General features: G+C 38.3%; 1 protein-coding gene across 4 annotated transcripts in view; it reads left to right on the top strand.

Annotated features, from left to right (window-relative positions):
* Positions 1-6,564, top strand: part of MEGF11 (multiple EGF like domains 11) — a 475,650-nt gene extending 469,086 nt beyond the window's left edge. For all 4 annotated transcript variants that reach the window (XM_072614460.1, XM_072614458.1, XM_072614449.1 and 1 more), the window contains 2 exons: positions 2,829-3,035; positions 3,754-6,564. In XM_072614460.1, the coding sequence (XP_072470561.1) occupies positions 2,829-3,035; positions 3,754-3,914 (368 nt within the window). In that variant the 3' untranslated portion in view covers positions 3,915-6,564. The remainder of the gene's footprint in view (positions 1-2,828; positions 3,036-3,753) is intronic.
* The last annotated feature ends 5,753 nt before the right edge of the window (positions 6,565-12,317 follow it).

The following is a 12,317-nucleotide window of genomic DNA, read 5'->3' as shown; positions in this document are numbered from 1 at the left end:
TTTCCCTCATCAGAAAGGGATGCCATACTTGGAGAGAAGGTATATGATCAATTTATAACAGCAGTAGTTTAAGAGCAGAAAGAGGAATTTCAGTTCCCAGATCTACCATTAATCTCTCTGGTGCCTGGTTTCCCAAACTATCTGAAATAGGGAGGGGTAGCTGGGCCTCACCTATCCCAAGTGTTTGAATTATAAGCCTCCTTAATAAGGGGGCACTATGCAAACACAACCCATTCTTACCCCAGCACAAGGCTAGGCTGTCAACACTGATATTAATCACAAGCCAGAGTGAGTCTCCCACAGCATTGTGCTCAAGTTCCTCTCTACCTCTTTCCTGGCAAAATGCCTCGAGGTGGGGACTTGGGGAGACTTTGAGGAAGTATTTTGAAATGGCTGTTTATTTAATCAGGTAGATGGGCAGAAGGGTGACTCAGCAAGGGGAAAAGGGCAGCTTCCTACTTTTTTCTTGCTCTGCCTCCTCCCCAGGCCTGGTACAGCTCTAGATTAACAGTGGGAGGCTCTCAGATGGTTTGGTATACCTTTCAGTCCTCATACTTTTCTGATGGCCTGTTTCTACAGACAGGATGGAGGGACAAGAAGGATGTAGGCTAAGGGATTAAGCAACTGCTACAGTCATCTTTTTGCTTCTGATCTAGACCTAGAAATCCAACTTCCTAGCCTAAAGAATAACTAACCTGTCCATGAGTAGACCCATCCCAGGCTGGCTGCAGCAGAATACATAGTTTACTCTAGTACCCCAAGGCTATCCACACTTTGGATTATAGAAGCCATTTCATGTCCCATTCTTCCTCACACTTAAAAAACAAAAATCAAGAAAACAACTTTATCTCTTTTCACAGAAGGAAATGAAAAGAAAAATGCATCAGTTTTGTTTTGCATTGGGGAGGTGACAGTTCATTCATTAGGCAAGAATTTCAAGGCTGACCCATCTTCATATATCATATGACTCAACATGGCCTTTATCTCATTAATCTTTCACATTTTCCTAGGACAAGTGAGAGTGCAAAAAGGGGACAACTGAAAGAAAAGGAAGGGCAGCTGGTTTCCTCCTTAAGTCTTAGCCAAAGCACAAGGTTTTTTGTATTGTTTTGTTTTGATTCTTGAGGAGGAAAAGAAGGGATTATAATGAGATTTGTCTGAAACTTCATGTATTGCTCCCCTGAAACTTTGGGATATACATGGCTAAAAGGCACCTAAAGATAAAATAAACATAAGGAAATGTTACAGGACAGAATGCTTTACCTTTGGCATCTGCTATTGGAAATAAGCCAAGTTAGTGAGGTAAATAGCAATATACCACATATCCCTGGGCTCAACTGAATTGTGGACTGACCAGTTCCCCCCTCAGCCAAGTCTACCAGTCATCAGAGATAGCTGGACTAGAGAGAGAAAGGACCTAACACCTAATTTGTGAATGCCATGGGAATCCTACAACAGAGTATTTTTAAGGGGAATGGGGACAAGGCTACCTACTAGTAGCTCTGGTGAGTAGGACCATCTTGCTTAGGTTCCCCCTCCAGCCCAAGGAAGAAGAAGTCTTGGATAAGTCCAAGGCACAGGTTGTTGACACCCACACATTCATACAACCATAAGGAGTCACCTAGATACTTGGGACTACCGGGTCAGCTCAGCTCAGTCTAGGTACTGCCTTCAATCACTCTCCACTATATGTACTCCTGAGCTACAGAAAAAATTATGTGTGTAACTATACTAGGCAGAATGACATAAAGCTGTATGATCACAGAAGCTTAAAAATGAAAGGAACCTCAAGTATTGCCTAGACCATGGGTTCTTAATGATTTTTGTGTCATGGACTTCCCTGGACAGTCTGGTGAAGTCTAATGTTTTTAAATGTCTAAAATAAAATATGGGGAGTTAAAAAAGGAAACCAATTATAATGAAATAGTTATCCAAAGAAAAAAAGTTCACGGACCCTATGTTAAGAAACCTTGAATCTAGTTCAGCCCTCTCAGTTTATAGATGGCGAAAGTGAAGCCACAAGGTGGCAAGTGATTTGCTTAAGATCGCACAGGTAGGTAAAAAGACGAGGCAGGATTCAAGGTCCAGTGTGAATTACAGTCCAGTGCTCCTCTATGTTCACACCCTATGGAGCAGTCAGCCTCCTACTTCCCCAATTCACACAACCAACAGGACCACTCCAAGAATGTGAATATTCCTCTTTCCTCCATCCTTTTGGGATGGAGTTTACTTAGGATAAAATCAAGGACCACTGTGTGGTAGAATGGAAAAAGCACTGTCTCTGCAGTCAGAATGTGGGTTCAAATTCTGCTTCTGAAGTTTACTACCTATGTTATGCAGGCAAGTCTCTTACCCACTTTGGGCCTCTGCTTCCTCATTTGTAAAGGGAAAAGCTGTACTAGATGATCTTGAGGTCCTTCTATGATCCTAGGAATCTTCTTCTCTTTAGCATCAAAAAGGCATTACACAAGGTCACCTAGCTTTGATGTTAAAATGGCACTAGACTCTGCCCTCCAGGAATTTATAGTTTAGTGGGGAGGGGAAAGAATAGGGGACAGAAGAACAGCATCTACTTGGGAAAATAAAATCCTACACTTATCGTTGCTGTGAATTAAGGGCAGTGAAATTGCTTAATGTAATTTTCCCCAAACTTTAAAAAATGTTTTCCCTAACAGCTCCATATTCATCTCCTGTGCTGAATCATTTTCTAAGATATAAGGTGGATTTTTGAGCTTTCAGCTTTTGCATGTTTTCTGGCTCTTGTTACTTTTAAATGATAACACAAGTCCTTCTTAGCTATCCTAAAAGAACTCCTCCTTGTTCTGCAGATTACACAAAAGAATCTGTAAGCAGCTCGAGTACGTGCTCTCTCAACAGCAGTGAAAACCCCTATGCCACCATCAAGGATCCACCCCTCCTCACCTGCAAGCCCATGGAGAGCAGCTATGTAGAAATGAAGTCACCTGCTCACAGGGATTCTCCATACACAGACATGCCATCCTTGTCGACATCTAATAAAAATATATATGAAGTTGGTAGGTGTCTTAAATAACTCTGAAATGCAGTGCATAAACCAAAGTAGAGATAAGGTCCCCTAACCGCCCCTCTCTTCTGGAGGAGAGGGAATAACAAAACAATACTGCTTTTAAGTATTCCAGATCAAATTGTACCTCCCAGGACTGCACCTTCTCTCCTGGGCCAAAATTTCATACCAATATTACTCTTAAAAACACTATGATTAGGATGCAACTTAAGTATGTATAGCTGGGGAAATGTGGTCCCCAAGCAATTTATGGAAGTTCTCAACTCAAATTCATTACTAATCCTAATAGCCAGATGTTTTTCTCTTTAAATGTGAATAAGGATTTGTAAGTAACCTTAACATATAGCCATGCTAAGGTTTCACATTCACCTGAAAAATTAATCAATCCTTTGTTTCATATCTAATGACCTCAGGCTGTGGTTACATCAGCCTGGGACGACGGACAAAAGCCCCATCTTCAGTATGTTAAATCTTTCGGTTGTGATTAGGGCTCAGTATTCTTACAGCACACTTTAGAGTACCAACATGATAACAAAGTCTCATTTCTAATCAAACTTGGTTTGTAAACCAATAGCTAACATGCCTTTTGACATGAATTTGGAAACCTTCATTTCCCTCCCATAGCCTATGTTAAAATAATCCTTCCTCTTCCCCCAAGAGGCAATCAAAGCTAATCTGTTCTCTGAACTCATTTTTCACTATATCCTTAGAACCCACAGTCAGTGTGGTCCAAGAAGGCCGTGGTCATAGCGCCAGCTATATCCAGAATCCATACGACCTACCTAGGAACAGCCATATTCCTGGTCATTATGACCTCCTCCCAGTAAGACAGAGCCCTACCCATGGACCCTCTCAGGACAAACAATCTTAAAAAGGGATAAACACGCTTGTGCTGTGCTGTGCTGGACACACTCTGAGTCACTGAAAGAAGACAATCTTTTGACTTGAAATAATGGTAAACAAGGAACACTGGTATGCACCAACTCTGCAGCACGATGTTAAGATCGTTTTTTACACTCTCCACCTAGGACTAACGAACAACGTCCAAAGAGACTGGAACAATTGTCCAATGAAGCTCTTTACATGGTCCACCCCCAAAATAACATTCAGCTTTCTGGACTGTGTTGTAACAACACTTTACAAGATGAGCCAACACCAGCTGCGTAGACAAGTTGAGACATGAGTGGAGAGTTAGTGGAACATTTGGGGGTTTAAAAAAAATTCTGGGAAGAAGGTAAAGGAGAAGAAAGGGTGGCAGAGGAAAAGAGGGGCACAGGGAAGGGGAAACACTTTAAAAGCAACCCATCAATATGGTATCCGTATATTTGGGCAATGTCATTACTATACCCTTTCTTTGTATGTTGTTTTTCTTTATAGGAAATTTGTTTTATATTCTCCTTTAGTACAGAGGTACAGAAAGATGCCTCATGCCATCATATTATCAGTGCTTCAAGTAGCTTAACTTTATTCTGGTTTCATCAAATCCCAATGGCTCCAAGTCATGGCCCAGTTGCCTCAAGAATTATGCATGTCAACCTAAGTGTAAATCTTTTAATAGTTTAACAGTTTAATTTCCCCCACTTTTGTTTTAAAGATGGTTATACAGCTGTGATTTTCATAGAAACACAGACATTTCCAGAGTAGCAGCTTTTTTCTGTGTCGAGCAATGGCTTCAGGCTAGTTCTGCCCACTGCCACCAGACACAAAACCATGGCAGTGGTAGTCACTGGTTCGTTAAGATTGACTTTGATCTGGGACTATCTTTATACAACACCTTAGTCCTTACACCTAAAAACTAGCTTTTGGATGAGGTTTTAAATAGTCATTTGTGGAATAGAACGAAGGACACTTACAAAATAGCTATTAAGTCTGCCTAATTTTTCTTAAGAAGGTGATAAACTTTGACATATAAACTAAGAATATTTACTTTGAGGCAATTCTTTGTAAATTTTGAACTTGATGTAGTACTGAGTCTAAATGTGTAAAGTTAATTAGCCAGATGTGGAATTTGCAAGTTAATTGTTTGAAATGTTTGGGATTTTTTTTAAAGGAACCATTTAGAACTATCAAAGGACAAATGAACTTTGATCAGTTGCTATAGCATAAAAAGAACCATGGTAAAAATTAGTTTTAGAAACTAGGAAGAAAATTTTCTGCTTCAGAACCAATTGTTCCAAGGCAACAGTGACCAAAATTATTGTTTCAATGGGCTAGAGATCTAAGTCTCAGTGTTCAGGTAGAGGTGAAGGTCTCAAACCCTACTTTACTAATGGCATGATAGGACTTTTAGCACGTAAGCTGAGGTTCTATCAAGTAAGTCAGAGACAAAGCCAACCCTTCAACCCTTACAATAACATTCACAAGAGAACTTCAAGTCAATGGCAAGCTGAAAAAAAAAAAACAACAAAAAAACCCATGCCACAATGGTACCTCGTCATTCTCCAATACTGATCCATTCATCAAGGAGCACTTCCATGAAGTCCACAAAGGAGTAACAAAATGACTAGTGAAGACAGAAATGTTTCTATATGGAAGTAAGAGAGTTTCAAAGCCCTTAATGCAAATGATAATCTGCTGTATAAAAAATTAATAGTTAAAGCATTAACCAGAGAAAGAAGAAAACTTTTCCATACATAGACTTACATGGAAGCAGATTTTCCCATTATGGGATGATACATAATATATACATGAATGCTGCATGTATGCATGGGAGCAAGTGGGTGATCAGCAATAGCAATTTTATGTTCCAGAAAAGCCTTATAAAATATAATTCAGCACTTATTTTGTAGGTTCAGGTAACTTTTACATAAATATATGTACATAAATAAATATATATATAAATAAAAAAGATTTACCTCAATTTCAGGGCAGCCAATACTCAATTATCTTTATGCTGAAGACCAACAAAGATAGGTAAGGCAGAACACAGCCACCATGTGCAAAATCCCTTTTAACCTCTGCAGTCATGCTGCTGGTGTGCAGCAAGAAACAGGCTTCTAGATGTCAAATATCATCCCTTCTCCCTTTCCCTAGTCCCTGTCCAATAGAGGTATTCATGAACTGGCCAAAAGCCAGAATCCAGGCACCCAGAAGGAGGAAAAGAAAAGGTGAAGGAGCACCATTAACCTGAAGTAAGTAACTTCCCAAAGATAATTGAGACTTGACTGCAAAAAGGCATTTCTACCATATAGAGCTATTGTTAGGTAATTCTGTCTAGCATTAGCACAAGCAAGTTCAGCTGCCAGCTTAAACAGGTACATGCTATTACTATATATTTAACTGGAAATCTAGAGAGATTCGTTCAGTTGTTCCAGAAACTCAATTTTCAACCAAATGAAATGATGTGAATAGAGTTCAAAATGTACACACACACACACACACCACACACACTGTACAATAGCATTAGGTCAGAAGCTAGACTGAAATGGCAATACTTTTTTAAAAACACGACAATTTGTAATATATTTGTTCACTGTGCAAAGGTACTGTACCTTGTACAAAATAAAATGAATTTCTCTCAACCTGCGTTTCTCAAATTACTTTGCTTTGATTTATAGATCATAAGAATTCCTAAATAGCATTGTAAATTGATAATATTTTTGGATTCTACTTTATAGGGGTAAAGAAAGGACTAATCTAAACCCTATGTAAGAATTTGTCATTAGAAGCCAAAGTATCTTAAAAATGAAAAAGGAATGTCTAAAGAATGCAAAGAAGTCTTTTTCTTTGAGGTGAAAAAAGGTTCAGCACATTTTCATCATTCTTACATGCACATCAATATCACACACAAGGGCCTTACTAGTCTCACTGCATTCATTAGGATGAGCAAACAAAGATAACCATTGCGACTTGTCTTCAACTGCAAAAAAAAGGACAAAGGTACTTCTATGGAATGGAATAAAGGGAAATGTTAGGACCACTTCATTTACATAAATGTGATAAATAGTGTTCCTCTGGCAAAAGTTAAGCAGCACATAGCCAGTTAGGGATATAGCTGCTTTACTACTTTTTAAAACAAAATTCTAATTAGTAAAGAAGCTACAGGAATAATTCTGTAATAAAAATGCAGACACTGTATCAGAGCTTACTGAATTCAGTCAAGGGATACAAGTTTTAAGATTTATCCCTTGTACTTTTCAAAGCTTTTGTCTGTAATACGCTTATGAATCATCCCCAAATCCTCTGACTTCAGTTTGTAACACTTAAATGATATTTAAGAAGTAATTCCAGTTTAATACAGTATCTAAGTAAGAAAGAAAAAGAATTTAAACTATTGCTAAAAGATTAATATTCATCAGAAACAAAGGGTAATTTGAGAGATCTTACTAACAGATAATTCTCAATAGCAAGGGTTTAATATCTGAGTGAATGACAAATGTAATGAAGAATTATGGTGAAAAAGAGTATTTACCAAGAAATTCAGTGCATAAGCTCATTACAAGGACCAGACAGTTGAATATTACCAAATACACTAATCATTGGGGACTGCTGCGTGCAATACTCTTAAGCCAAAAGCTAGATGAACAGCAGCAATTACATTAGTTAGTGACTTTTCTGAACAAGCCAAAATTATTTATTACAAAAGAAAAATACCATTACACCAAAGGGAAGAAATAAGCAAGCCCTTTAATATGGCAAGTCGTTCTAGAAAGTGATTTTTTTTCTAATTACAACTGTACAATGATACTCAACTAGACTACCATCCAAACGGAAGCAGAGCAGAATGCTGCGATGCGGTCTAGGCCAGGCCTGCACAACATACAGCCTGTGGCCACTTGCAATATGCTGTGCCTTTGTTGGGAGGGCTCCAATCGTATTGTATAGTATACTCTTCCCTCAAAGTTTTTATATAGGCAAAAATCACATGAAAGCACACATTACATGCTGTACTTACACTATGACTGATTTTTACTGTACTTTTGTATCATTTCTGCTTTGGAAGGCAGAGACCATAAGATGCATTCTTTTGTGAAGGGTCTAACATGAGTGTTAGCAACTTTTAAAATGCATGTTCAAGGTAGCTAATGCTTTTCTTTTAGCATGTGTTTAGGGGGAGGGGAAAAAGGAAGACTATGTGGACTACAGGTTACTAAAAAAGGGAGGAATGCTAGTCATAGACCATTGACTCACTGGAGAAATATGAGAAAAGGGAAACTGGTTGTATGGGGTGAGGTAAGGTTGAGTTCTCAGGGTCAAATTCAATATTGAGAAGGGAAGTACACAAGTCACCAAGTTTTAACACTGGCCTCACTGGTGACTACACAAGCTACCACCAGCCACAGTGTCAAATTTAGTACAGCTGACCCTTTGTACGTTATAGAGGTAGAGGGGAGAGAAGTGAATAAGCATTTTATATCACCTACTGTATGCCAAGCATTATGCTAAGCACTTTACAATTATTTCATGTGATACAACAACCCTGCAAGACGGGTGCTAGTATTATTCCCATGTTTTAGAAACAGAAGCAAACAGAGGTTAGTTAAGTGACTTGCCCAGGGTCACACAGTTAGTATGTGAAGCTGAGCATGCACCCAGCTCTTCCTGACTCTGGGCCCAGTGCTCTATGAGTCATGTTTCAGGTATTAAAGACCAGGTCTCCACCTAAGATTACTGATGTAAGTATCATTTATACCATTCACTAGTCTGGATATTACCTGAACATCCAAACAATAATGCAACATATGTTAAGTACACATATTTGCATATATCTGAATATTTGTTGTTGATTGTATCTCCTGTGCAACCACCTTATTTGGTCCTAGATTTCAAAAGCAAGAATGTAATAAGTGCTAAGAATATGAAAATTCTTATCTTAAAAAAATCTTTGCATAGATTTATACTTAAGAATATATGCCAACAATTTTAAAAACCAGAATGCAGAGAACAAACATTTTTCAATTTACAGTTTCCATAGCAGCCAATTCCATAGTAGTATAATACACAAGGTTCTTGGACACTTCTTACTGTAATAATAGTCTTGCTACAAATGCTATGAAATGTTCTTACTTAAAAGAGTTAACAGAGAAAGGAAGCAAATATTTTAATAAAACAAAAGCATCTTGTAAATAATGCAACTAATCTTGTAACTAGCACCTGACCGTCTGAAAAATATTGGTTTCTTACGCTAGTGCCCCTAATCGAATACTTTTTATGCAATGCAGGGCCTACATCCTTATATCCTTAATTGTAAGGATAAAAATGTGCCATGGCTGCAGCCAAATCGCTCAAGGGAAAGTGTAATCTGACAAACCTGAGTCTGGGTTGGAATATAACTTGGAGTATAAAGACAGAGACCATCCACTGAAATCACACAGCATCAATCAAAAGGGACCTTCAAGAATAGTAATCCATTCTTAGGTTACCCTTTAAGTTTTACAAAATGTCTCCCTTGCAACAACCCTGTTGACTTGTTTTTGACTCTCCTAACTGTCCAAATGAGCCTTGACTTGGGGGTGGGGTGGGAGTAGGGTGAGTCAATCAGGATTTGACTTGTCCAGGGTCACACAGCTAGTAAGAGTCTGGCACCAGAAATTCAGGTTATCATGACTCCAAGGCCAATGCTCCACCCACTGCTGCACCTAGCTGCCTCAAATTATTTTATTTTTTAATTGGGAATAGATTTTATTTTTTAAAATTATTTTGTTTTCAGCGTTCTACAATCACCTCCATATATCTTAGATTTCTTTCCTCTCCCTCCCCGAGACGGTGTGCAATCTTACATAGGTTCTACACGTAGATCTAACCATGTCACATTTCTTGCATTGCTTTTCTCTCCCCTCCAAAATCACAACCACCAACAAAACTTCAACAAAAACTTCAAAATCTAGAATAAAATCTTCCCCAAGTCTAGATTATACCTTCTTTTTCTGTTTCATTTCATATTGTTCCCTTGGACACATTTCTCATCCTAGCCAAACTGGCTTGCTAACTGCTCACCACACGTAACAGTCCATTTGCCACCTCTTTCCTAGCACAATTGGCCTCCTATATACTCACTGTGAATAAGTCCAGGCTTCTTTTAAAGTACAGCTCAAGTGTCATTTCCTACAGGAGCCCTTTCCTGAAATATAAGCATTCTCTCCTTGAAATTATTTTGAATTCACACACAGAAACACATACCCCATCTTTAAGGAGTTTATAATCTACCAGGTGAATTTTTTGTTTTTGTAGCCTTAGTACCAAAAACAGTCTTTATTATCACTAAATACTTAATGTTTACTAAACTGAATTGAACTCAGTGAGGAAAATGACCTAATCATCATCAACCCCATTTTACAGATAAGAAAACTAATGCTTCAACTAACCAAGGCTTCAAAGAAATGAAGCAATTTGCCCATGGTCACATATATAACTTCAAAATAAAATCTTCTAACTCTTAATTACAGCCCTCTTTCCATTTTAAAGAAGTGAGGTGACTGTGGTAGAAACAAAGTCATTAAAATTTTAATGATTTCTTAAATCTGCCTATAACAAAATTTGCTACTGAAACTTCAAATGATCCACAATCCCACTAATAAGGTCACACTCTGCTATCTATGCAGATGGCAATCCATCCATTCTTTCTTATTTTGTGTGACTTTTGTCCTTCTTCTCCATTCAGGCCTCCAAGAAGGACCCAAACAGCCTTCGTCTCCTAAATATATGTATTTTCCTGCACAATATTCCTTATGCAATTACCTGAATGGAGGCCATTACTGGACACATGCTACAGCCCACTTACACTCATCACTTATTTCTATTTTGCTCTTTGGGTTACCTGCAATTTTGACTATGCCAAGACTGCAATGTTACATGATTCATAGAATTACTAGGAGAAAACTGGTGTTAAAAATATGTTTGTGGCAGGGAGCACCATTGGGATCATGGAATGCTCTATGTCAGGAATGCACAACACACAGCCCATGTGCCACTTGCAGCCCAAAGGATTTCGGGTGGCCTGCAAAAAATGTTACCTGGTGGGTGGGCTGCCACTGTTCACTCTCCTGTTTGTCACATGACTCAGGGCAACCAAACATCATCAGTCTCTCTCTAGTCTGAGAGGAGCAACTGCATGATAAATAAAAATCTTAATAAGTGTAATGAACTGATAATAATTGAAACTTCTTTAAAATATAGTTTATTTGCAAAATATTTTAATCATTAATTATACCTTAGAAAGTGAGCCGCTAAAAACCCATCTGTAGCCTGAAAAAGTTTAGCTTGTTTTAATTTTGGCCCCTACCTACTGCCAAGTTGTGCAGGTCTGCACTATGTGATGTCCAAGTACTCTTTCTCCTAACAATCTGAGCCCTGAAAAACATCCAATTGTTGTGCCTATTAATACAGATGAATGCGCGCGCACACGCACACACACAAAATGTCCTCTTTTTCTCTCTGAACTGCCCATACAAAGATATCCAGGGCAAAAGGCATTTTCTATCTCAAGTAGTCATGTCTCTCTCTCTTTTTTAACAATTTCAACAATCCAAAAAATGTGAGATAAAAACACATAGTTCAGACTTGTTAAAAATCCTCCAATTTACTATGGGGGGCGGGGGGAAGAAGCAAAGATCCTAATTTACAACTCTTTGTTGGGCCAACAGTCAACAGCAAGATAGAAAAGTCAATACTACCTTATACTAGTAGTAATAAAAAATAAGTAACAACCATCTGATACTTCTACCTGTAACTGCTACTATATTAGGGCCATCTACTTTTAAAAAGTAACCTGTCACAATGAAGAATTCCTGTTTTTCTAATATACTAGGGAGTTTTAACTCTATTCCAATTCTTTCAAAATATGTAGATAAAGAGAGATGCCCATGCTTACAGGCAAAAAACAAATACAAAAAAACCCAGTGCGTTAGAAGCAGCCATCCAACATACTGGGAAGTAGGGAACAGATTAGGGATTGGTGAAGAGATATGGATGAGTGAAGAAGACTCTTAAGTTTATGTAGCTATAGAGTTCACGTATCTGCATTAGACAGAAATCTCAGGAGACTTTTAGTCCTTGTATCATAATATTTATTAAGACATTATCTATGTAATTTGTTTTTCTTCAAGCAGATCTCAATAATGAATTTCTACTTCTTCACCCCACTCTTAATCTCATCTAACTGTGAGTTTAACAAATCAGGACATGACAGGACTGAGCTGAAGCAGGAAGAAGTCCCTGGGTTCCCACCCGGTCCTCAAATTCTCTGAGCCACAATGCCTAATCCTAGAAGTGATCAAACTGCTTTAATTGCCAACTCCCCTTACTCTTAAATTTGTTTTGGTCAATGAGACCAACA

The sequence above is a fragment of the Notamacropus eugenii genome, chromosome 1 (genome assembly GCF_028372415.1).
Source record: "Notamacropus eugenii isolate mMacEug1 chromosome 1, mMacEug1.pri_v2, whole genome shotgun sequence".
In the NCBI taxonomy this organism is placed as follows: domain Eukaryota; kingdom Metazoa; phylum Chordata; class Mammalia; order Diprotodontia; family Macropodidae; genus Notamacropus; species Notamacropus eugenii.
This window is presented reverse-complemented; position numbering and strand designations above follow the sequence as displayed.